This window comes from Mustela putorius, unplaced genomic scaffold, assembly GCF_011764305.1.
Source record: "Mustela putorius furo isolate JIRA1106 unplaced genomic scaffold, ASM1176430v1.1 tig00000765_pilon_pilon_pilon, whole genome shotgun sequence".
Lineage (NCBI taxonomy): Eukaryota > Metazoa > Chordata > Mammalia > Carnivora > Mustelidae > Mustela > Mustela putorius.
Window position 1 is genome coordinate 1,979,717 of NW_025421470.1, and position 24,337 is coordinate 2,004,053.

Sequence of the window (24,337 nt, forward strand, 5' to 3'; positions counted from 1 at the left end):
CTACACCCTAAGGGCCTAGCCTGCGGGACCGGGGAAGCCCCTGAGCGCTCCGCCCGCGCTCCCCGCCCGGGTTTCACCTGCGAGCACAGATTGTTTTCGGAGCGGACCCCTCGCGCCCACAGAGGCCCTGGCCTGCAGTAGGTGCGCGCTAGTCTTTGCAGAGGGGCAGGCAGGCTGCTAGAGGTGGCTGGGGTCGGGGCTCGCTTACACCCTGCCTTCTCCTGCGCCGGCCTCTGCCTCCCCATCAGCCTGGGAAGCGGACTTGGACAGGGTCCGGGGACACGGCGAGGACGCACTGCTTCGCCAGCTGCCGGGACACCCGAGGTGGGGCGCCTGGGATCCCGGGCCCCTCCAGGGCCCGCCTCTGCAGGAAGGCCACCCCAATCCCTTGCGGCCCCGCCTACCTCCCTGGCTCGTACCTGGCCTGCGCGGGACGTGGTGGAAGTGACTCACCCTGCCGGCCGCGCAGGGCAGGCCAAGGGCGCCGGGCAGGGAGGGGAAGGGAGCAGAGAGGCTTTCCTCCAGAAAAGAGGAGACGGGAACTGGCTTCCACGCAGCGGCCCCTCAGAGCCTTTACCAGCCACACAGGCTGTGGCGTGTGGCGCAGGACCCCCCAAAGGATCCGGGGCGAAGCTGGGGGCAGATCTCCCGGGCCCAGCGCTGGCCTGGAGAGGAGAGCCCGCCTGCCCTCCCGTCCGTCCGTTCACTCGTTCTGAAACGGCCGCAGGCTCTCACTTCCCCTAAGACTTGGAGGTCCTGACTCCCGTGGGTGAGAGGGAGGGCAGGGGGCAGGACGGCGGGCACTCGGCCCAGCCCAGCCTCGGGCCCCGAAGCGCCGGCTCCTGGGGCAGGGGGCGCGGCGGCCCGGGAGCTTGGGGGGCGCGGACGGTCTGTGCGACACGGGGGACAGCACGTGGCCTCCCACGGCCCCTCCAGCCTGGCAAGCCTCCCGCGGAGCCCTCGGCCGTCCCCCTGCCCGGGAACGCGCACCAGCACCCCGCCGCACCCGACTCCCCCGGACACCTTCGGCGCCCCGGTCCCCGCGCGGCGTGCCTGCGGGGAGGGCTACCTCGAGAGGCCTGTGGCCGAGCTTCCGTCCCGCTAGCCCCGCCCCCTGCCCCTCGTGAGCCCGACGGGGCAGGGGTGGGATCAGAGGCGAGGCCGGGCGGGGCCAGGGCAGGCTCTCGGCGCCGCGGCTGGCGGAGCGCTCAGAGCCTCGGAGGCGCGGGACGCGGAGGCTCAGCTGGGCTCCGGCGCCCCGAGAGCTCCCGCGGCCTGAGGATTCTCGCGCTCCGAGGTTTCCCGAGCTCCGAGGGCTCCCGCGGCCCGAGGTCTCCCGCGCTCCGGGGTCTCCCGCCGCCCGAGGTCTCTCCGGCTCCGAGGGCTCCCGCGACCCGAGGTCCCGCCCCCACCATGCGGCTGAGAAGGTGAGTGTGCGGGTGCCGGGTGCCGGGGAAGGAGCGGCGGCGCCGCGGGGGCGGGGAGCAGGCTCCCGGGGTCCTCCGGTAGGACACCCGCTCACCTGGGGGCCCGGGCGGAATCCGTGGGAGGGTCGGCCCCGGGGCGCCAGGCGGCATCCGGAGCCCCTACCTGCAGGCGGGTGGCGTCCTCCCAGGGGTGGGGCAGGTGCCGGAGGACCGAGGGCAGCGCGTGGGTGTACTTGGAGGCGGGTCCCGCGGAGGAAGGGTGAGAGCGAAAGCGGAGTACCCGACAAGTGTCCCCGCGGCCTGGCGCCCCCCGCCCTGGCTTGGCCACCCACAGCAGATTGCCCAGAGGCACGCCATGACCTCGAAGCGCCAGGATCACTCTCCAAGAACAGCTGGTGCCCACTGGCTGGTGCCATGTCCTCCCCCACACGCCTAGGATCCCTGCCCCCATCAGCCGAGCCTGGGGGAGGAGGCGCTCAGGCCTGCCCATCACTCCGGGTCCCTGCTAGTGGGAAGGCGCTGCGCCGGCCTTGCTTCCAGCTTTTTGCCAGGATACCCACTTTGGGTGGAGTTGTGGGGTCGGCAGGCTGTGCTCCCCTTGATAAGCTGGTGTGGCCGTGTCATCTGGGTCCTGACATCCAGCCTTCCCTGTTATAAAATGTAGGTCCTTGAAGGTCACAGTCACCGTATCCCTGAGCCTGGGGGCTTGGCCTGGGGCCCAGGTGGAACAGCAGAGGCCTAGAAGGGCCCAAGAAATGGGCCCAGGGAGCACCCAGGGAGAAGGCAAACCTGTCTCCCGAGCCAGAACCCAGAGCATGTGCTCTTGTGCATGCCCCCAGAGAGCCCCCCGATAACCCACTGATGCCCTAGCAGGCGAATGTCCCCTGGACCCTCCGCACAGAAGGGGGGTCTGATGGGCACTGTGGGAGACTGTGGGTCTCCCGTGGGGAGTCACCAAGGGGTTTTCACAGCCTTGTGTCTTAGAAGGCAGCTCCGGCTCCAGGGAAGGGGGCTGGGCAGGGAGGTCTGGGAGTTGTCCTTACGAGCTGGAATGGTGACCCCGACAGGCCGCGACTTCTGTAGGGCGTGGGGGAGCCCATGGTGGCCCAGGGTCTGGCTTGGCAAGACAGCAGTGCACGCCGGAACGTCCCCGCGAGGCACGGGCCTCCATGCCCCTCAGATGACAGCTGTTGGGGGCGGGGCGGGGGTGCCTTCGGGTCCAGAACTCAGGCAGCGGACGCAGGATCCTGGGAGGCTGCAGGACGGGGTGGCGGGGCGGAGGCATGCAGGGTGCGGAGTCTCCCAAGTCCAAGGTCTGCTTCAAGGAGTCTGGGAAGTCCCCAGAGGGATTTGCTGGCCCTTGGCGGGCGAGCTGCCTGCCCGCTCTGAGGAGCCTTAGAGCTGGTTTCTGGTTTCAGAATGACCGCGGCCCTTTCCTCCCCTGGGCTCCCCGGCAGCTCAGCGGCCGCTGCTGTTGGCCACGTTAGATCCTTTCTGTGTCCCAAACTTCTTTTTTTAAGATTTATTTATTTATTTCAGAGGGAGAGAGAGAGAGGAGTGGGAGGGGCAGAGAGAGAGGGACAGTCCGTGAGCAGACTATCCGCGCCCCGGGACCCGGACCTGGAACTTGACCCTGAGGTCACGACTTGAGCCAAAACCAAGAGTTGGCGCTTCAGCCACTGAGCCACCCAGGCGCCCCTCTGTGCCCCCAAACTTACATGTAGCTCTGCTACAGATCCCTTCAAAGTGTACTTTCCTGATTTCATGTAGTTTCTTGGAATCCATCCACGGCAAAGGCCAGGCCCGCAGCGGGCAGAGGGCGGAGGGCTGTGACCTTGGGGAGGCTCCCACCATACCTGTGACCACACTGTTGGCATCGGGGAGCTGGCGGGTGGCTCAGGACTGGCGGCACTGCCGGGGGTGGCCCTGACCGCCCCACCAGCGGAGTCGTCCCACCACCCAGGAGCCACCGGACGGGCTGAGGCTTGCGTGTGGTCACATCTCTCCCTGGGCACAACCACTCTGGCCGCGAGGAGCAGTGTGCCCTGTTTGGAAGGAGCAGGGGCTCACCCGCCTTTCTGGTTGTTTCTTTCCAGTCCCGGACTGCTCCTGCTGCTGCTCGGTGTCCTGCAAGCCGGTAGGTCCGGGGGGGTCTCCCGCGGGGCACCTCTTCCCTGACTCCCAGCGGAGCAGGGAGGCTGTGGGTGCAGGTGTCCTGGGGGTGCGGGTGTCCGCAGGGTCCTACCACGGCCTCTTGCCCCTCTGGGGGCCCCCGCGAGGAAGCGGAGTCCGGGGTTTGGGTCACGAGCAGACCAAAGGCCACGACGGGGGCTTGTGCAGGCCCCAGAGTCCTTGTTTGAGTTCGTGTTTCACGGAGGTAGAAGGCAGCTCGTTCTCCGTGTTTCCGTCCCTCTGTCCCCCATGAGCTGGGCCCCTCTTTCTCCTGACCCCTCCGCCCCAGTTGGCCCCCAGGAATTTGCAAAGCCGCCGCCATGCAGAAAAGCAAGGAACAGGGTTCGGCACCACGCGGAAGGCCGAGGGCTCGCCAAGCCTTCCAGCCCCGAGGGTGGCGTCCCGGGGGCACAGTGGCTCTCCCCGCGGGTGTTTCCGTGGTCCCGACGGTTGCACCACCCTGGGAACAGCCTGTCAGCCTTCCTGACGGAGTGCGAACGTCAAGCGAAACTGTTTCCTTATAAATGTCTGAACTTGAAAAAAAAAAAAAAAAACAAGAAAAAAGAAACATTTTATTTTGAATTAATTGGAAATACCCTGGAAGTAGCCGAAATAGTGCAGTGCGGGTCTGGGTGTCCCCCGTCCCCCCACTTCTCCCAAGGTTAGCCTCTCCTGTCAGGAGAGAAATCCACGTGCCTGCCCAAATTGCCTGAATTTGCAGTGTGCTCTCCCATTCCTACGTCCGTCTGATTAATACGTCGCGTTTCTGCTGACATGAGTCAGAAGTGGTGCTGGAGTCTGGCGTCTGGCGACCCAAAATCCTCCTCCCGTGCCCCCCGTCGAGCCAGTTTGCGGGCCAGAAACCAGCTGCAGAAAATCAGTTTCGTCTTTTCCCATCCCAGCGGATGCGCGAGAGCAGGAAGTCCGAGCGCTGGTGGGCAGCGACGTCCAGCTCAGCTGCGTCTTCCCCGAAAGCACCACTTTTGATCTAGACGACCTGTACGTGTACTGGCAAATCAGCGCCGTGGGCCACCCGACGACCGTGACCTACTACCTGTCGGGGAACAGCTCGGCGGGCCTTGAGGACAACCGCTACAGGGACAGGGCCTGGCTCTCGCCGGACAGCATGAGGCACGGCGACTTCTCCCTGCGTCTCTACAACATCACCCCCCTCGACGAACAGAAGTTCAACTGCCTGGTGTTTAGGAAATCCTTGCAGTTACAAAAGATCTTGGACGTGGTGGTGACACTGCACGTGGCAGGTAAGACCACAGAGGCCGGCGGGACTCCCCCCACCCCAGCCTACGCCCCGAGCCCGTGTGGACAAGGCACGGTCCTGGGCTCGTTTCCGTCCGTAAAGAGCCTCCTAACGTCTCCAGGCGGGAATGCGTCTAAGCGGGTGTGGGGCTGAGCTGGTTGAAAATGCATCCGCCCCGTAGGAAGTTCCCTGTAGCCCGAGTTGACCTGGTCTCACGCATGAACCCCGAATCTTCCGTCTTTGCCTGGAATTCTGCAAATCGGCTCCAACTGGAGGTTCTGAACGAGATTAGGAGCGAGCGCTGTAAGGCACTAAGTGAGAGAGGACATAGGAAGGCAGTTCAGGCCGACCTAGGGCCTCGGCGCAGCAGACAGACGGGCCGTGTCATCGGAGTCGGGCGGTGTGCCCCTCCGCTTCTGACCTCCCCCTGCCGCCCTCCCCTGCAGCGAACTACAGCGTGCCGGTGGTCCTGGCCCCGCGCGGCCCCTCCGAGGACGCGGAGCTCACGTTCACGTGCACGTCCGTGAACGGCTACCCAAAGCCCATCGTGTACTGGATCAACAAGACGGACAACAGCGTGCTGCCCGAGGGCCTGCAGAACAGCACGGTCGTCCTGAACGCGCGCGGCTTGTACGACGTGGTCAGTGTCCTGCGCATCGGCTGGACGCCCAGCGCGAGCGTCGGCTGCTGCATCGGGAACGTCCTTCTGCGCCAAAACCTCACGGGCCTGTGCCAGACAGGTAAGGTCCCCCGGGGTCCGCACGCTGAGGCCAGCCCGAGCCTGGGGGCCTGCGGTGACTCAGGGACCGGCCCCTGCAAGGGGTCTTGGCTGTGGCTTCCGAAAGCTGATAGGAAGCGGGAGGAGGTGACAGGCAGCCCTTGAAGGGCAGGAGCGGGGCTGGGCGTGCAGGGCACGTGGTGACGCAGTGGTCACTCTCAGGCTCAGCTTTGCTGACCCACTTTACGGACGAGGGACTGAGGCTGTGTAGGACCGGGCAGTGACGGCATCAGGACCAAAGCCCACGCCGGCTCCATCTACGAGCCCGTCAGAAGGCCAGAGCCACCACGCTGGGGCCTGGCTGCTGGAACCAGACCTGGCTGCTGGCTTGGGGTGTGGGGGGCTGGGGTGCAGGGTGCGGGCAGGTACTAGAGGCCCCGGGCTCTCTGTCTGTGTGTCCCCGTCATGACGTTGAGGTGACAGGGTCCCCGCAGCTGGCAGTGGGGTCCGCGGGCCTTGCCTGCTGCAGGAAAGTGTTGGTGCCCCAGGACCGCCCCCCGCCCCCGGGAACCTGCAGGTCCTGATGCCAAGTGGAGGGGAAGGCCGGGCTCCTTGGGCAGGAATGGGGAGAACCCGAGATGGCCGCAGCAGAGGGCAACGCGCGCACAAGCCTCCCGAGTGTGGGCCTGGGCCTGCGTGAGGCACACGCCGTGACCCCCGGGGACGGTGGCAGGGCCACCGTCTTCCTTCCAGAAATCAGAGCACAGCATTTTGATTCTGTGGTCACGGTCTCTGAGCCCAAACGGACCAGGACAAGGGTAGCACCAGACAGCCTGCCTCTGACCACGGCCTCTGAGCCGCGTTCTCCCCGCAGAGCAGTGTGGGCGGCGGGTGGAAGGGAAACCAGAAGGTTCGCCAGGCAGTGGTGTCGGCTCTGGCGCTGTGGGACCGCTGGGAGCCCGTACAAGCCCCCCACGCCCACCCCCAGTGGGTCAGCACTTCCGGCCCAGGTGTGGGTGCTGCAGGGGCTCCCACGGCAGGTGGGGGTGTGGAGGGCCGCCTGTGCCCCCAGGAAGATGGGGGGCTCCCCTGAGGGGCAGGACCCCTTCCCTCACCGGCCCAGGGTTTCAGCGTCCCCAGAACAGCACCTCCCTCAGGCTCCTCTTGCTGGGTTGGAAGGTCGGAAGGCCCTGCCTTTCCTCCGGACCCATGAACTCTTGGGTTCCTTTTCTCTTCCAGCAGAAACGTTCACGACCCCCGAACCCGGCAACACAGGGAGCCACACGGACGTCCGCAGGAGGGAGCACGGGGCGGTGCTGAGCACCCTGGCCGTGCTGGGCGTGGTCGTGGCCGTGGCCGTGGCCACTGGCTGGGTGTGTAGGAGCCGATGTCCCCGCGGGTTTCCAACCAGGTAAGGGACTGGGCGCCGGGGCTCAGGGCTGAGCGTTTCTCGGGTTGGTGTGAGCCGGCTGCCTTGTTGAAGGTGTGGGCGCAGCAGGAGGCCGTGTCCTCGCATGGGGCAGGAGCGGCTGCTTCTGAGCGTAGAGGTCAGGACGGGGTCCGTTTCCGTGGACGCTGAGCTGCCTTTGGTCCCGAACTCTGGCCAAAGTTAAGACAGATGGGGAAAGTCTGGGTGTTGACCCTCGAAAACCAAGCAGCACGACTCGCAGAAAAGCCCAGAACATGAATGGAGTCACATCCCAAGGGTCAACCAGGAAGGACCCTGGGGGTGGGCAAGGGAGGTCTCCCCTGGGGCGGGAGGCCGGCGGGCATCCCCTAAGATACTCACAAAGGTGGGGACCGTCCAGATCTTTCATGGGGTGAGGGCCTGGGTCGCTGCTGGATGGACAAGTTGGTTCCAAGCGGGAGCCTTTCCCTGGGGCCTCCGGCGCGAGGCCAATCCGTCATTGCAGAGAGACTTCCCCCAGACGCGGCCCTAACCCGCTGCCGATCAGGCCAGGCCCCGGGGAGGCGCCCCCGGGAGCGGCCCCTCCCCCGCCCTCTGCTGCCCACCCTGAGTGCTTCTGGTTCCTTCCCACAGGTGCCCGGCCGCAAAGCCAGAGCGGACGATCCCTGGTGAGTGGGCGGCCAGGGCAGGGGCCCGCGGAGGGCGCGTGCGGGTTACGGGAGTGGGTGTGAGCACTACTTGATGGCCAGGGGTAGACGTTTCTGTGTTCAGAGACACGGTGAACTCCTGGGGAGCCCCTGGGGAGCCCCTCGGGAAGCTGCTTCCCACCTGCCCCCTCTGGCGTGCTGACCGTGGGTGACGGGATTTTCCAGACACACACGGCGGCAGGGAGCCTGGGATGGTGACCGCCGGGCACAGCCCCCGAGCTTCACCCTCCCCCTGGGGCCCCGCCCTCCCCACCCCACCCCCACGGGGCCCACGGGAGGCCAGACACGGAGCCCATTGTCAGAGAACAGCTACGTGTGCGAAGCGAGCTCCCCAGTCCCGGGAGCCCAGGTCGATGTGGCCCCCCCAGATTGGGGAACACCCACCCACAGAGCCTCCGTCTCCCGCACGCAGGTGCCTCGGGCTGCGAGGACCAAGGGGCCGGCGTGCACTTGACAGCCCCAACAAGTGAGCCCCCGCTCCGAGCCCCATGAGCCCGTCCGGCCCTGGGGCCGCCAGGGGGAGGTCGGGCCCCAGCTGGGCACGAAATGCAGCAACCCCCAGGGGGGCCCCATTGGTCCCGGGAACCTGCTCCCAGCGGCGGACAGGCGGGCGGCCCGGGATGTGCTCCTGGGGCCACGCGGGCCCGTGTCCCACAGCCTGAGACCAGCAACTCACCAAACCCTTAGGGCCTGCCTGTTCTTAGGGTGGACTGTCCGTGGGTTTTCAAAGTTTTGGGCCCTTTGTTTCCACCCTTCTAAGTCCCCAGAAAAGTCAGCCGTCTGCCTCCCCTCCCCCAGAAGATAGCAGGTGCCGGTCCCGTGACTCCGCTTCCCTTCTTTTTCTTTCTAAGACTGTGTCTGATGCGAACTCGCCGCCCGGGAGGTGGACAGGGCTGCTGGGAGATGCCCCCAGGAGGACGGCGGACGGCGGCTTGAGAAGTGACTCGGGCAGGCCCGGTGGGCAAGGGGGACCATCTGCCCCCAGCAGCGCCATTAACAAGGGGTTTTCGTGGACGCGGGGCCTCTCCGGCCTGGAAGGGACACGCAGGCCCCTGCCTGACCCCAGGGACAGCGCCCCAGGGGCTGCCGGATCCCGGAACGAGGACAAGGACCTCTCGAGTCAGCGGGACACACGTGCCCCCACGTGGGCGGGCTCCGAGGCTCCGGCGCTTCGCGATGGCTCCCTCCCCCACCCACCCCTGCAGCCCGTGGGGCCCTTCTCTACATCCGAAACCCATGGGGGTTGGGGGCAGTGTGGCTTTCCTGAGACTGGCGGAGGGCGTCTCCCTCAGGAGGAAGAACGAGCGTGCGGGCTCTCCTGCGACCGCCCTGCTGGGTGAAGGTGACCCTGGGGTGTCTGTGAGACACGGAGGCGCCAGTGTCTCCCTCCCCCCCCCCGAGACGAGGGCCGTGGGTCTGCATGTGTGTGTCTGTCCAGGATGCCAGTCACAGTCACGGTCAACGCTGCAAAACCCCTGACAGACTCCCGGGGCTCTGTGTTCCTCTGAGATCCTCACTGGGAAGAAACCCCGATCTTGATTGTTTTGGCCCAAAGCTGGATTTCCCTCCGAAAAAGTCAGTGGAATTTTTCGAGAAGGTAGTCTGCTCTCGGGCAGCCCTGGCAGGAGCCCCGGCCTCCGAGGGCGCAGAGGGAACAACCCAGAAACTCGCTCAGGCCGGACAGGGAGCGCGTCTCCGGAGACACAGCTTCGCCAGGGGCCGTCCAGGGCCCTCAGGGACAGCATGACACGCATGGAGGGGGCGTCCTCCTGCGTCAGAATGTGGCGTGAGTTCCATGCCGCCCTCTGCACCTGTCACCCCCGGCCCGCCCCGAAGGGACAAACGCCAGGCTCCTTGGAGCCCCCCGGGCCCTGGGGGCGGCCCGCAGGGTGTGCGGCCCACGGCTCTGGCCGTTCCCATGTTGTGGCCCCAAAGGAGTCGAGCTGCTCGTGCTTCCAGAAGCTTCTGTGAAGGAGGCTGCCAGGTGACGCAGCATGCACAGCCCCTGGGAAACGCAGCCTGTCGTCCTGCCTGCGGTCACTCAGCACTGATGGCGTCAGGAGCCCCCAGGCCTGGACCCGGACTGGGACAAACACGAGGGCCAGGCTCGGGGCGAAGCTGAGCCCAGCACTTTCTGGGAGAAACTGTCCGCGTCTGTTTCTGTACCCAGAGCTCCCCTCATGGCTCTGAGGCCAGCGCGGCGAGACCGTGAGCATCCGGCCGCGGGAAGCATGAGAAGGGACGAGTCCTGCAGGGGGACGGGGTCGGGGGCGTCCAGAGCGGAAGCATGAGGATGGCTGGGGTGCGGGGAGGGGGCGCAGGACCTGCCACCAGCCCTGGGCGCCCACCCTGCAGCCTGCGGCAGACCCCGCTCACAGGGCGCCCCCCGGGCAGGACCCAGCGTGGTCTGGGAGCAGGTACAGTGACCCCTCGCCCTTTGGCCTGGACATCACCATCTGTGGGCGGGTCGGAGACCATTGTTCTCACGTCCGCTTCTGCAAACCTGGTTTATGAGAATACAAGATGAAAACGGTGTCTGTGTCCGGCGGCTTCCCCCGCCGGCCTGGCTTGTCCTTCCCGCTGGCCTAGGGCCCCCTGCCCCGTCGGTGTTCACCCCGGGGGGTCATGTCCCCCGGGGACGTTGGGCGAGCTGGCGGCATGTCAGGTTGTCACACGCGGGGTTGCCACTGGCCTTTAATGGGGAGAGGGACCCAGAACGGCCACCACAGAGAAGCTCCCCGCCGTGAGGGTCCGTGACCGGGAGCGCAAATCCCTGCCCTCCGCTGGCCCCTGGCCCTGGGAGGCAGGGTGAATCCCCTGTCCCCTGCCACATGGGGGCTCCTGGTCCACGGCTGTCTGTGGCGTAGGACAGGGGATTCTGGGTCCAGGCTGGGGAACGTCTCCCATCAGGCTCCTTCCCTTTCAGCCTGGCTCCTTCCCGAGCTGGAACCGTCTCTGTGCGCTCCGCGCCTGGCCAGAGGCCCTGCCCCGATACCTGTGCCCTTGGGAGTCCTGGCCTCGGGGGCCTCCCGCCACGGCCGCTCACCGCCACGGCCGCTCACCTGCACGTGGCAGGGACGGGAAGAGCACTGGGGAGGAGGAGCCCGGGTGAGCGCGCAGGACAGCTCGTCACGAGGGCAGGGGACAGAAGGGTCAGCAGCCTGTGTGGCCTGAGGCAGACGCTTGTCCCTGCTGTGGGGCGAGGAGGCGGAACGAGCTGCTGCCCACTGGCCCAGCCGCTCAGATGCCTTCTAGAAGCCTGGCCAGTGTGTCGGCCCCCACCCTGGGGGGGGCAGCTGTGGTTTTCTGATGGCCATTCGGGCCGGGGCTGGAGCCGGCAGGTGGGCTCTGGGCAGAATGGAAGGTCCCCCAGCCCCACGCCTGGTCCCTACCCCCCCCATTCCCAGCTTTCCAAAAATAAGGCAGTCGCTCCGGTGGGACCTGAGATCATTCTGTCCTTGGAGACGGACTGCACCGCGACACCCCAGCAGCTCCTGGGGGTTCTCCAGCCGTGACAAGTGCCCCAGGCCCTTCCTTCACCCCGGCCCTGGCCCCCTCATTCCCACCCTCCCAGGACCCGTGGGGCATCGGGTCAAGAATCCCAGGGCCTCCTGTGCCGTCAGCCCCCTTCAGGGGCAAGGAGCTGAGCCCCGGGGAGGGGCACCTCCTGCCGAAAGCTCCAGCTGGGGGTCCCGGGAAGGAGCCTGGGGCCCCTCACAACACGGACGGGGAAAGCTGTGATACCCAGAGCCGTGTGGGGCCGTGGCCCACCAGCTCCCAGCGCGACGCAGCCTCTGGGAGCAGAGGCCCCTCCGGACCTGGATCTGGGCCTTGGGGGAGTGACGGGGACTGTCCCAGCCAAGAACTGTCCGGGATCCTGCCTCCTCCCCGCCCCGTCGTCGCTCCCTAGTCCCCTGTCCCCGGGTCTGGGCTGAGCGCAGGCGCCACCACGCCCCTGGGAGAGCGTGACTCCTCTCCTGGAGTCCCCCATGTGACCCTAGGGCTGCCTGTGGCAGGTGCCGGGGCTGCTGTGAGCCGCGGGGAAGTGGGGGGCACCTGTCCCAGCCTGTGGGGGTGGCGGTCACCGGACTGCCCCGGGGATCTGTGCTCTGAGGGCCCAGAAGGCGCAGTGTCTCGGGGAGTGCAGAAGTCACGTGTTCAAAGTGTCGCCGTGAACTGACCGTGGTGGGCGCGAGGGGACAGCGACGCCGCCTGCTTCAGGTCCGGGCTGAGGCCCCGCGTCACGCTGTCACCGGTGCGCTCACCCGGGCCCTCCCCCGGGGGTCTTCCCATGCCTGCTGCTTGAGGCCTCGGCGGCACACAGAACGGCACACACAGCGCAGCCGGAGGGAGCTGGGCCCAGGGGTCCCGGGGGGTGAGGGCAGGGGGGGCCTGTGAGCTCCGTGAGGGTCCTGGTGGCTTGGAGTTCTCTTCTCTCCCTGTCTGGAGGCTGGGGTCCAAGGTCAAGCTGTCGGCAGGCCAGGTCCTGTAGGGGCCCACGGGGAGGATCCTTCCAGGCCTCCTCCAGCGGCCAGGGGCTCGCGGCCGTCCCGGTAAGCTGCCCCCTTCTCTGCTTCTCCCTGTCTGTCTCCCCTGCATCCAGAGCATACCGGGCTCCAGATTCAGGGCCCACCCTGACCCAGGCTGACCTCATCTTAACTAAACTTTGGGGGTAGGGGACACTGTGCGACCCACTCCAGCACCCGAGGGGAGAGGAAGAGGGAGGGGCCCGGGAGAGGGTGAGGAGAGGGTGAGGGCTCTGGGGGGGGGGCCACAGCCTGGCCGGGTCCAGACGCCCACGCGGGCACACGGGCGGCACCGTGCTCCCCCCGCCCGGCCCCGGGCCCTGGCCCCCTAGGATGGCCTGCACGGACGCGGCCGTATTCAGTCCATCCGAGGATGTCCTCCCACGGGCCAGGCCCAGCAGGTGAGTCCCAGCCCTGCCCCTGCGCCCGGCCAAGGTCCTGCCCTGCCGGCCCCTGATTCCCCCCGCACGGTCTGACTCGGCACCGCAGCAGCCTTCCCACGGGCCCGCTCTCCGCCGGCACCTACCGTTGCAACGTGGGCCCGGCTGCAGTTCGCGTCAGGCAGGCTGACGGGGGAAGGGGCAGCCCAGGCAGGCACCCGAGACCCTTGCCTTCCTCTGGGCCTGCCTGAGGGCGTGTCCCCTCCATGCACGGGCAGCACCCGTAAGCGTGAGCGCTCAGACCTCGGCCTCCCTGCAACGAAACGGAGTCTCCGTCCCCCAGCAGGCGGGATGCTGGCCGGGCTGAGGCCGGAGGAGGAGGGGTCGTGGGAGGAGGATGAGGCTGGTCGAGGAGTCCTTAGAAAGAGAAGCGGCCCGAGGTGTGAGGGGGACAACCGGGCACGTGGCCGAGGCTGCCAGGGAGGGGCCGGGGAACAATGGGTTTCAGGCTCAGGAATCGCCAGCCCCGGCGGACTGAGATCTGGCAAATTCCTCTTCACCGAGAAGGTCGGATCGTGTCCTCAGCGGCCCCAACCCCACAAGGCCCGGGGCTCAGCGGTTCATGGAGCCCAACCTCCACCTGGCCCAAAGGAGGTTGGTGGCCACCTTCCGCCCACGAAGAGAAGTCGCTGATTTTGCTGCAGATTCCAAAATCGAGAGGACTTAGAGCCACGCCATAGTGTCCTGGGGGCAGAAAAGCTACTTAAAAGAAATCACTTCCTAAAAACCAAGGTGGGGGATAACCTGTAGAGTCTTGAGCAGAACGGATGTCCCTGCTGTAGTGTCGGCACAGAGCCATGGCCCCGTCTCCTGTCGCCGGGAACCAGCCCGACCACGAGGACTGCATTGACGGCCTGGCGTGTCCAGACTGGGAAGCTCTCGCTGCTCGTCCCCTAAAAGCGATGCCAACCGTGGACCCCACGGACGCGTCCTTCCTCAGAGCAGGCCGGGCGCGAGGGCTGCTGTGCGCTCCGGGCTAAGGCGCAGGTCCCACTGATCCGCTCGGCGCTGCTGGGGAGCCTGGCCCCCGAGTTCGCTATGGACTTGGGGCACTGCCCTCGGCCACACACAGGTAGGGCTCGTTGCACAGAGTAGGTCAGCGTCTCAGGGTTTCAGCGCAGTTTCCCATTTACCCCCGTGGGTGCGATCAAGATCAGGGCCTGTCCTTGTGTTTTAACTGATGGGGTTCTCTGTTCGTCTTTCCACAAAATCTCCAAATCTGAAAAAGAAAATCCCTTCCTGGGAGTCTTAGCGGCCCGTTTGGGAAGGAAGAGCTCATGTCACCATCCAGATTTGGTTTGTCCGTCCCCGGCCTGGGAACGAGGTGGTGGCGGGGCGGGCGCCAGGGCTCCGTGCACCGGTCCAGGGACGGACGGGGGAGACCTGAACTGTGGGCTTCGAAGGACAGGAACCCCACCTGCTCGGGGCCGCCGTTCATCCAACACCGAACGAAGGAACAGACTCGGGGATCGTCTTCCTTCGATGATAAAGCATCGAGCAAAGGCCAGTAGGAACGTACAGTAACAGGCATCTTGAGGCCAGGTCTGGGAGAGGCTACCGGCCGCAGATAGGAGACCCACAGTCAGACACGGACCCATGGTCGGGGGACCCCTGTCAGAGGGTATCCACAGTCAGAGGCGACCCACGTTCTGGGGTGACCCATGGTCCGAGGAGAACCCAAGCTTGGGGGGTGGACCGCAGTCACAGGGACAAAAACTTCAGAGGGGACCTATGGGCCGAGACCTCACAGTCAGGGGGACCCAAAGTCAGGGGTCCCACGGTCGGGGGTGACCCACAATCAGGAGGACACCGTGAATAGGGGCCCGCCCTGCCCCGAGGAAGGGACTGTCCTGGGTTGTTTTCATGTGAAGAATCGTGATCCGACATCAGAAATTGTGGGTCGGTCCTCAACGGAGCCGGCTGGCTTGGAGCCCTTCTTGGGGGCAGGGGCAGTGCACACGGGAGCGAGCGCTGTGTGAGCCCCGGCTTCTAGGCCGGGATGTTGGGCTCCGGGGAGTGGCCGCCGCGGGGCGTGAGCGGTGGGCACCTTCCGTGCCGGCCAGAAGTGTCCTCGACGAAGGTTGGCGAGGAGCCCCACGGAGAATCGCATTTAGAAAATCCCGACCCGAGCAGAGGAAAGAGCGACACACTTTCAGTTAAAATTACCTCCTGGACTTCCTGTCTGCCTCCTGGGCCGGAGAGAGGAAGTGACACTCCACGGCCTAAGAAGGCGGCTCGGAAAGGGCCCCCTTGAAGACACAGAATCCCCCAAAGCCTGCCCTGGCGTTCCTGCCAGAACAGGGTCCCCCTGGAAGCAGAAGGCAAAGCTGGGGTCCAGGGCTGGAGACGGGGTGCCGGCCAGTGCCGTCCACACTGCCCAGGGCTCCCCCCGGGCACCCCAGCCCCTCCTTCCAGAGCGCGGTGTCCACGGGCCTCCGCAGCAGCAGCCTCTAGACTGAGTGTCCGCAGCTTCCCAGAGAGGCTGCAGGGGTCCCGCAGGGCAGGGAGGCCAGTACAGTCCGGGGAGGGGCCCCCTCCCTCCTGGACCCCCGCAGGAGTGAGCCTGGGGCCACCCAGGGTGCTGGACCCACGGCGGGGAAGGGGTGTCACGATGCACAGCCACACCCCAGGGCCGGTCCCCACCGGACTCTCCCTGAGCCAAGGGCGCCGGCGGGTGAGCCCCGCAGCAGGTAGACCAGGGAGGCCGGGGCAGAGGTGGAGCTGCCAGGCGGGGCAGAGTGTAGACAGGAAACCACAGGGGGCCAAAGGACACGATTAGCTAAATATACAAACCAATTTTTAAATTGTTTCCATCAAATTCCACAACCCTGCAATTTTTTTCTGGAAAAAACAAAAAACAAAAACGAAAAATTGCGGAGCAGCTGGATTTACTCCTCTAGACGGTCACGCCCACCTCCTGGTCTTACCCCGTAAGAGAGAGCTGGGGCGCGCTCCTTCAGACAAGAGCCTGTGAGAGACCGCGCCCCAACCCAGGGGTCCGGAGACCACTCCCGTTGGGGGCTGCTGGGGGAGGGGCAGGCGGGGGGACAGAGAGAGCAGGCATCGCCCCCCAGCTCTGTCCAGAGAGGCCAGGCTGTGCCCCGCTCTAGACCCGGCTCCGGGCGCGACCTCTCTGCAGGTGCGGACCCCCCGGGCTGAGCGGTCACGCTCTGTGGCTTGGGGCCCGTGTGGTTGGCAGGCGCTGGCACCCCTGGACTTGAAAACAAGCCTCTTGCCCACGTGTCTTCCTCTACAGCTGCACCGTGAATGGTGAGCATTTGCATGGCGCATTGTTGGGAGTCACGGCTCAGCGGACCCCCATGACAACACGGCGGCTAGGACGAGCCAGATGCCCCTTTCCGGCGCCAAGGACGCTGAGCGGACTCGCCGCCCGGCGCTGCTGATGGCAGAACCTTCCATTTCCAAGTCGCGGCCTCCCCACTGCGCCGGAGTCGCCGCTGTACTGGCCGAGCTCCCAGTGCCCCCCCATCCCCCCGAGGGGTTCAGTTGTTGGTACGCAGCCTGGGGTCACATTAGGACTTCCTGGAGCTTTTAATCGCGTCCTATCCCAGGCCAGTCGTGTCACAGGGTCTGGAGGGAGCCCCAGGCACCGGGTTTTAAAGCTCCCCAAGGTGAATTGTTCCAGGAGCCCACCCGCCCCGCCCCTGGGGACTGGGGCGCTCCTGACGGCTCCAGCGGAGGAAGTCCCACCTCCTGATGTGACTGAACCAGGCCCAGGGGTTTGTGCCCCAAGGCAGTCCCCGAGTGGGGCTCCACTCCAGCATGGCGTCCCACGCGAAAGCCTAAGGCAGCGTTCACCCACGGGGCCAGCGCGCGTTTGAACCCGCCAGCACGCCCCCCTGCCGAGCGCGCCCGTTCGGGCGCCGCAGCCCCCGGGCCTGGGAAACAGCCGGCCGGAGTGCAGAAGCCTTGCAGCGAGGCGTAAAGGGGCCGGCAGCGCACGGGTGGCCGCAGGGTGCGGCGCGCTGCAGCAACGGGCCTGCATGCCGGGCTGGGCCCGTCTGGGAAAGCCACTTTGCTGCTCCCAGGTGTCTGAGCCCAGAACCCTCCCCAAAGGATTCATCCAGATCTTCGTGTTTCCTGCCCAAATGCCCTAGCTGCTGAGATGCCGTTCAGCGAGAGAACCCTCGGCACCAATCAGCCAAGAGCATTTTCTCTAAGTAACGATGCTCTCCACGGGCCCCATGGTTTATTTGCAAAAACCAGGAACGAATAGTCGGTGTCTTTTTTTTTTTTTTTTTTTTTTAATGTTGAATGGCTGCTTTCCACAGAATCACCCCCAACCCGAGGGGCCGCTGGGACCGCAGCAGGGGCCTCTGCAGCCTCCCCCCAGGGAAGCCCCCGGAGATCGCGTTGTTTGCTCAAGAAATAGCCCTGAGCTCCAGGACACATCGCTTCTGTGGCTTGATTTACAGTAGCTCCTTTTGATAAGGGGAATTTCCATCAGTTGGTTAAAAATGTTTTTAACGGCCTCTATTTTTAACACTTTCAGCGGAGGCCCCCTTTGCCTCTGTAAGTCCAAGATCCAGGGCTTTCTCTTCTCAGGAAACGGTCTTGTTACGGCGGTTGTGGTACAGAACACCTGGTCCTCCATCCAACCGGCCTCCGCCGCCAGCATCCGTTCAGCCAGCGTCTCCTCCCTCGGCAGCCACCCCGCCCCTGCCCTCAAGGTCCGTATGTTCTCCAAGCACTGAGTCAGGGCAGGATGTCTTCCGGGCACTGGGGATGTGGCTGTGCGACAGAGAGGTCGTGTGAACAAGAGAATGTCAGGGACATTCTCTGGAAGAGAAGAGAGGATGACAGGGCAGAAGGGCCGTTCTCTGTGCTCTTTAGAGGGCTCTGAGGACACGCTGTGTGTGCAGACCTACTGCGTGCAGACCTACTCCCTGTATCCCCGCATCCTGCTGGGCAGGGACGAGCCGTGACCCGCTGGAGGGGCGACGCGGGCTCAGCCATCAACCCTCTCTCAGGGGTGGACTCAAGCCAGCACCTGCTGACGGAGACACAGGGAAGAAACCAGGAACATTCTTCCCACAGTGGGGACGGAGGCCAGCGGACGGGGGCACGTCCCCCCAGGGGCTGGGCTTGCCAGAGGTGAGCAGGGACTCAGGGCCCCACAGACCCGCTCCTCAAGACGGACAATGGCCCAGCTTACCTTGAAGTTGGTGGGTTTATCTTGAGGAGTTAGAACACATGGTAAGTGGGTGAAGGCGACCCTCACAGAGAACACGAATGCACCCGTTCCAGAGATGCCATAAATCTCTCCCCGGTTCCAGGGGCCCGAAGCCTCAGCCTGCTGCCCTGGGAGGGCTCTTCCTGCCCCCAGGGCCCGGGTCACCCAGCCACTGGGCTGGCGTGTCGCAAGTGCCCGAGAGCTGTGTGGGGTTCCCACGGCACGACCTGTCTGCACGGGCTCCGGGTCCCTGGGGCGCTCTGACACCGGTAGGGCTGGGACAAGGGCCGGCACGCCCGTCCGGAAGGCGCTGCCTGGGCGAGCAGGACGGGAACGGCCCGCGCTCTCCCACACCACCTCTGTCCGCTGCGGGCAAGGCCCCGACCTCCGGTTCCCAGCACGGCAAGGCCTGCCCGCTGCGAGCCGGGGTTCAGAGCTGTTGGCAGAGAAGGGAGGGGACACAGCCCCAGCACAGACTCCGGGACCCCGTCCAGTTCCCCTCGGAGGGTGGAGGAAGGAGGGAGCCCTGAGCCTCTCACGCTGGACAGCAACTGGGTGAGCCTCTTTCCAGAATCAGTTCCCAGACAACTCCTAACGTTACCGGACATGGCTAACGCCCTGTGCTTCAGCCCCAGAAAGACCTAGAACTGACCCATCAGTGCCCTTGGCTTTCAGAGGTCTCAGGGGCCTGTTAGGTAACTACATGCAAGTGTGGAGACCCGGCTCTGTGGTCCGGACCCCCCCGCCCCCACGGGCCCACCTCTGCGGTCCGGACCCACCGCGGGGCCCATCTCTGTGGTCTGGACCTCCCAGGGGGGCCATCTCTGTGGTCCCGACCCCCCACGAGGCCCATTTCTGTGGTCTCGACCCCCATGGGGCCACGCTCTGCGGTAACACAACAAGCGATACGTTTATACTCTGACCTGAAAGCATGCAAACAATCAGGATTCAGAATGACGTGCCCGGGATAATCCCCTACGAGCCACTCAGACTGTGGACCCGGGCTTTGCCCCTCTGTGAGCAGGTGAAGGGCAGGGGGAGGACAGGCAGGGACACACCTGTGGGGGGTCATTCTCCTACGAGGGGGACATTCTCCAGTCAGCGTCCTGAGGTTGAACCTCCATCCCAGCCCCCCCGGACCGCCCCCCGGTGGCTGTCAGGAGCCCCCCGCCAGCTCACAGGGCTCCCCTGACCGGGCAGACAAGACGGCCTCGGGTCTGTGCGGCAGGTCTGGGTCCCCTGCCCCCCTCACCTCCCCCATGGGCTCGGGCTGTCCCCGGCCTTCCAAGGAGCCTTGTTCTCACCACGGTGTCCCCTCACCTGTCCTGCGCCCACCTGGCACCCACCTGGCACCCACCTGGCACCCACCTGGCACCCACCTCGCACACACGTGCCTCAGGCCTCCCCTTCAAATCCCATCTCCCGTACAAAGCCGTCCTCGTGGTCCCAGTGGTGACGATGGGACAGGATCCCCTCGCCTCCGCAGGAAGCAGGGAGCGACAGCGCGGGCCACACTGGGTTACCTGGGCCTGGTGCTCCTCGCGGGGTCTGGGGTGCTGTGAGGAGCCGGGTTTCGGCACCACCACCCTGTGTGGCTCACTCTGGGCCGTGGGTCCAGCGGGGAGGACGGACGCCGAGGGACAGGTGGGGGCAGGCGCGGCGGCGGGCCCATGCACCGGGGGCTGAAGAGAGCACAGTGGGTTCAGGGGCTGGGGGAGGTGCCGGGCAGGGTCGGTCCCAGAAAAGGCAGGGCGATCCGCGATGTCAGTGAGTCAAACGCAGCCCGGGGAACGGGGTGCAGGCTCTGTCCACAGCAGGGTGCTCCCCGGGGCCACGGACTTCGGGGCCCTGTCTCTCTGTCCTGGGCACCATGGGGAGCAGAGCGTCCAGTCCGCGCACAACGTCGCAGGGCCACCCCGCCCAGCGGGGACCACCCAGCGAGTCTGCAGACTTGGCAGAGCTCTGAGAACTCGCACAAGGACCCAGCTATGCCCCTGGATGAGAACTGTCCCAGCCACGTGCCCTGAGGGTCCGAGGTACGCTGCCGGGCCGGACTGGTGGTGACGACGGTCACGCTAGGGCCGTGACAGCGCCGGGACACCGCTGAGCACGCCGGCCAGAGAGAGCGCGACGGCCTGGGCTGCACAGGCCAGGCCGGGAGCAGACCTCGCTACCATCGGAAAACCCCTCCAGGAAAGTCTAGTGAACACCAGTGTGCGGCCCGTTGTGGGAGGAAATGTAGCACAGCAGTGGCGCGTCCACGCTCGGGCAGCCGCCCGCAAAGGGCCGTGGCCCGGAACCCCCACTGCACAGCCTCAGGGTTGGGGGGCAGGGCCAGGCCCAGGGCTGACCTGCTGGGGTGGGCGTCGGCCTGTCCCTCTGCGGCCGGTGCCAGGCTTGGGCGGGCAGCTTGAGTGTCCCTGCCCCCGCACTCCGCCTCAGGTGGCCTCTCGGGTCGCGGTGTGGCCGGCCGGCAGCTCCCCAGCATCAGTGCCATTACTAGGACTGCCTTTGCGTTGGCCACAGCCGTGAGGACGGCCAGGAGCCGGGTGCGCAGGCCGCAGAGGCGCCAGGCTCAGGGGTTCGGAGTTGCCAGGCTGCGACTTCCCTACGCGGCCGCCCGGAGGAGGCCCCAGGGGTGCAGGGTCCCCCTGTTGCCCTGGTGTGGACGCCCTGTCCCCTGCCCTCACGGGTGGGCTGCTGCCTTAGGGGAACCAGCCCCGGGACCCCCAGAAGGCACCCTGAGGCCCCAGAGTGTGTCTCCTTGGGGGGTGGGGGGCGCAGATCTGGGGGCCTCACCAGACCCGAGCGGGCCAGCTCTCGGGGCTCCTTTCCTCCTGGCTTCAGAGCTGGCTGTGCCTCAGGGATCAGAGCCGTTTCCCCGCGAGCACTGGGACTTACTTTCTGAAACCATGAGTAAGCAGCTGGAGCAGGTGCTTGGGTTGGCAGCCAAGAGGCTGATTTTACATCCAGAAGTTTCTATTTCACAATCCAGACATCACACACATTACAAGACAGTCTCCCCCGCAAGGTGAAGTCCTGTCTCCTGCTGAGAGAAAACGGACGTACGTTCCAGATTTCTTTTTTTTTTTAAAGATTTTATTTATTTATTTGACAGAGATCACAAGTAGGCAGAGAGGCAGGCAGAGAGAGGGGGAAACAGGCTCCCTGCTGAGCAGAGAGCCCGATGCGGGGCTCGATCCCAGGACCCTGAGATCATGACCTGCGCCGAAGGCAGAGGCTTAACCCACTGAGCCACCCAGGCGCCCCGTGTGACTCATTTTAGGCTGCAGCGGAGTGAGAAAGAGGAGCAGGGGAGGGAGACGGTTGCTCCCCTGCAGGCCAGCTCTCCCAGGTTTGGGGGGGCGCACGGCGGGTGCCTCCCCACCACAGGTCTGGGCTCTTGCTCTCACGGTGGGGAGGAGGGCCCACGCGCCTCCCCAGCGGCTTGGCCGGCCCCAGCCTGCTCAGATGTCTGTGCCCCTGCCCATCTCCTCTAGGTTCCTGCCCGCACCGGCTTTTTCTCCCATAAACACACCTGTTGTTGGATTTTATCGACATCCCTAATTCAGGCTGGTTTTATCCCAAGGTCTGTAAGTCAATTACATTGGCAAATGCTATCTCCATTCATTGGGCCTGGGCCTGGAGGGGGGCACATCTCTTTGGGGCCACTGCTCAGCCCCCCAGTCTATGAACAAAAGTTCCCCATTTTGCTCTCAATTATGTGTAATCTGCCGTGAATGCAAGTGCCCACCGGCAAGGAAAGGCTGGACTCAGAAGCCCTGCCCGGCTCCTACAGGCCACCGTCTCTGAGTCTCCGTTGCTCATTGCCAATTCCCTTCTACTCGGTTCCTGGAGAATGATTCCAGGCCCCTGGGATGACAGATGTCACTGTTACGGCTGCAGACGCAGGACCTGGGGACCGGGTAAGCTCTGTTATGCACCAGAGCCTGCGGGGCCCCAGGTATGTGTCCAAAGAACCCACAGGCCTGGGGCTGAGTCAGAGCCTGGGACTTGGGAGCCTGTGTTCAGGGAGGTGGTGTGTGGCCTGGATGAAACCTTGGAAAGACCCGCCCCACGCATCCCTCCAGCCTCCACCTCCTCTTCCCTGCGTCTCTCCCCTCGACACACAAGCCACCCCAAAGCCCAAACCACCACCATGAAACTCCAGTCTTCCGCCCCCTCTCCTCCCCTCCCCTCCCACAATGCCTTCATCTCGCGTCAGCCGGCCTCAGGGCCTTTGCACGTGCTGTTTCCTCTCCTAATGTGCTCCCCACAGGCGTCCGTAGGCACATTCTCTATGCTCCACTTGGTCTCTGCTCAGGGAGCCCCACCACCTCCACGCTGGTCCCTTCCCCACGGAGTCCGGGTCATGCTGGACCACACGGGACTCTCTCATTTCCGTCCCAGCTCCCCAGTGCCCAGAGCAGGATCTGTCCGGCTGCTGTCACTGCCAGCAGCCCAGGTGCTCAGCAAGCAATGCCTGTGGATGGATGAGGGACGAGCCCTGGCTGCTCCGGCCTGGGAGAAGCGGCTCCCCCTTCCACCTACCCAGGTCCAGGTCAGGTGCAGCACCCCTCCCCCTACACCCTCCTGGGCTTGCCTGTCTTGGATGGAGTCGTGTCTGGGTCCCCTCTGCCTCATCCCTGGGGATCAAGGGCTGGCAGGGACTGGGGAGGCAGGGAACGGAGCTGGGTGGGGGGTGCTGGTAGAGTGGAGCAGGCATCCGGGGAGGCAGCGGGGCGGGAGGTGCTCAGCCTGGTTCTGCTGCAGCCCGCACTCCGTGGGACGCAGGAGCAGAGCCCACCATCTACGGGCCGCTCTGCTGTGAGCTCGGTGTGTGCCGGCTCCTGGGGTGGGACACCGGGCCTCTGTAGGGCCAACTGGAAGGAATCAGGTAGCCCGAAGCCAACAGCTCGAGGGGCACAGCGGGCAGTGCCCTGGGTCATGGCCTTATCCATGGAGACCCAGTCAGCAGGAGGAAGGTAGTTGTCTATGTGCACAAACGGATAGTCGGGGGCCCAAAGGCACTGGGAAGGGGTGCTGTTGTGAGCTCCCAGGCAGAGAGTGGCAAGGTTGGGAGGAGGGAGGGAGTGTAAGAAAGAGAAGAAAAGGAAGAAAGAGAAGAAAAGCAGGTAAAAAGACCAGGAAAAACACAAGGCAGTATCGGAAAAGAAATGCCGTCGCAGTGTACTACCAGCCGAGAGACTCTTCTGGGGTGAGCGTGGGTCGGGGGCTCCAACAGAAACCTGGCCGGTGTCGTCCGTGCCGGAGAGTATCCCTAGTGACCGTGGACAGAGGTGGACTGGAACCTCTGCGGAAATTCTAGGGATTTTTAGGAGACCGATGCACGTTTCTCTTCCCCAAACACTCACAGGGGACTCAGAAAGCCCCAAAGATTGGGGCCACTGGGATTTATTTTCCAGAGAAGCACATTCCAAGTTCGCACTCTGACCTCCATTAATGGGATCAAGGCCCTCCGTGTCCATGGCTCCCAGGAAAGCAAACAGAAGCAAAGCCCCACACGCAGGGTCTCCAGCCAGCCCTAACCCGACGCCCTTCGAGGCAATACTCGCCTTGTTGAGCAATTACTGGCTTTAGCCGCCCCTGCGCAAGCCGGTACCAAGTGCCCACTTCATGCTCGGCACCAGGAAATCAAGCAGCAGCCGGGACAGTCCGACAGACAGTCTCTGTCCTAGGGGACTTCCATCGGGCCCCCTCTCTCCGTCAAGGAGGCCCCTCACTTTGCAGGGTTCTGTGCAAGGAAGCAGGGCGCTCCTCAGAAGCAGGAAGGAGCCCCCTGCTTCAGCAGGGTCAACCCCGCTAGGCCTCCGCAGAGGAAGGTGGCATCAGGGAGCATCTATTGGCACGGACTGATAGTCAGGCCTGCAGGGCAGCTGGGGGAGGAGTTATGAGCCCCGGATAGAGAGTGCAGAGGCGGGGAGGGAGAGGGAGCGTACGGCAGAAAAGAGAAGCATGTGGAAAGACCAAGGAAAACACTAGGCAGCATCAGGAAAGAGATGTAATCATCATGGACTCTTGGCCTTTGCTACAAGCAATATTTATTTCTTCCATCAAAATAACAAAGTCATGGGGCGCCTGGGGGGTTCAGTGGGTTAAAGCCTCTGCCTTCGGCTCAGGTCATGATCCCGGGGTCCTGGGACCGAGCCCCGCATCGGGCTCTCTGCTCGGCGGGGAGCCTGCTTCCCTTCCTCTCTCTCTGCCTGCCTCTCTGCCTGCTTGTGATCTCTCTCTCTCTCTCTGTCAAGTAAATTTAAAAAATCTTAAAAAAAAGCCAAAGTCATGATACTGAGAGAATGAGGAGAAATTAGGGCTGAAAGAGCTAGAATCGAGTCATTCACAGCACAGACCGGCCAACGAGGGGTGAAAATGGCATGGCCCGCGTGGCAGGCTCTCTGCAGCGTGGCTGTGGGTCGTGTCCTGGCGCAGGGTGAGGTGCAGACGGCGCACCCCTTCTCCGGTCCCC

General features: G+C 64.9%; 1 protein-coding gene across 3 annotated transcripts; it reads left to right on the forward strand.

The window, feature by feature from the left end:
• Positions 1 to 446: 446 nt before the first annotated feature.
• ICOSLG (inducible T cell costimulator ligand) lies at positions 447 to 10,223 on the forward strand. Of its 3 annotated transcripts, none has more exons than XM_013061326.2 (8): positions 447 to 1,427; positions 3,524 to 3,564; positions 4,502 to 4,861; positions 5,304 to 5,597; positions 6,815 to 6,986; positions 7,617 to 7,651; positions 8,103 to 8,156; positions 8,542 to 10,223. In XM_013061326.2, exons 1-8 carry the CDS (start codon positions 1,414 to 1,416, stop codon positions 8,550 to 8,552), a joined length of 981 nt encoding a protein of 326 aa, XP_012916780.1. In that variant the 5' UTR covers positions 447 to 1,413; the 3' UTR covers positions 8,553 to 10,223. The 3 variants fall into 3 exon arrangements, with proteins under 3 accessions (XP_012916780.1, XP_012916781.1, XP_012916782.1); XM_013061327.2 differs by having other exon boundaries at positions 775 to 1,427; positions 6,818 to 6,986; XM_013061328.2 differs by lacking the exon at positions 8,103 to 8,156 and having other exon boundaries at positions 781 to 1,427.
• The last annotated feature ends 14,114 nt before the right edge of the window (positions 10,224 to 24,337 follow it).

What these genes read in the sequence shown, in the direction of transcription:
- ICOSLG (XM_013061326.2), top strand. An exon ending in GCTCGGTGTCCTGCAAGCCG is followed by an intron (nt 3,565 to 4,501) that starts GTAGGTCCGGGG and finishes TTCCCATCCCAG; the next exon opens with CGGATGCGCGAGAGCAGGAA. An exon ending in CCCCGCGGGTTTCCAACCAG is followed by an intron (nt 6,987 to 7,616) that starts GTAAGGGACTGG and finishes TCCTTCCCACAG; the next exon opens with GTGCCCGGCCGCAAAGCCAG.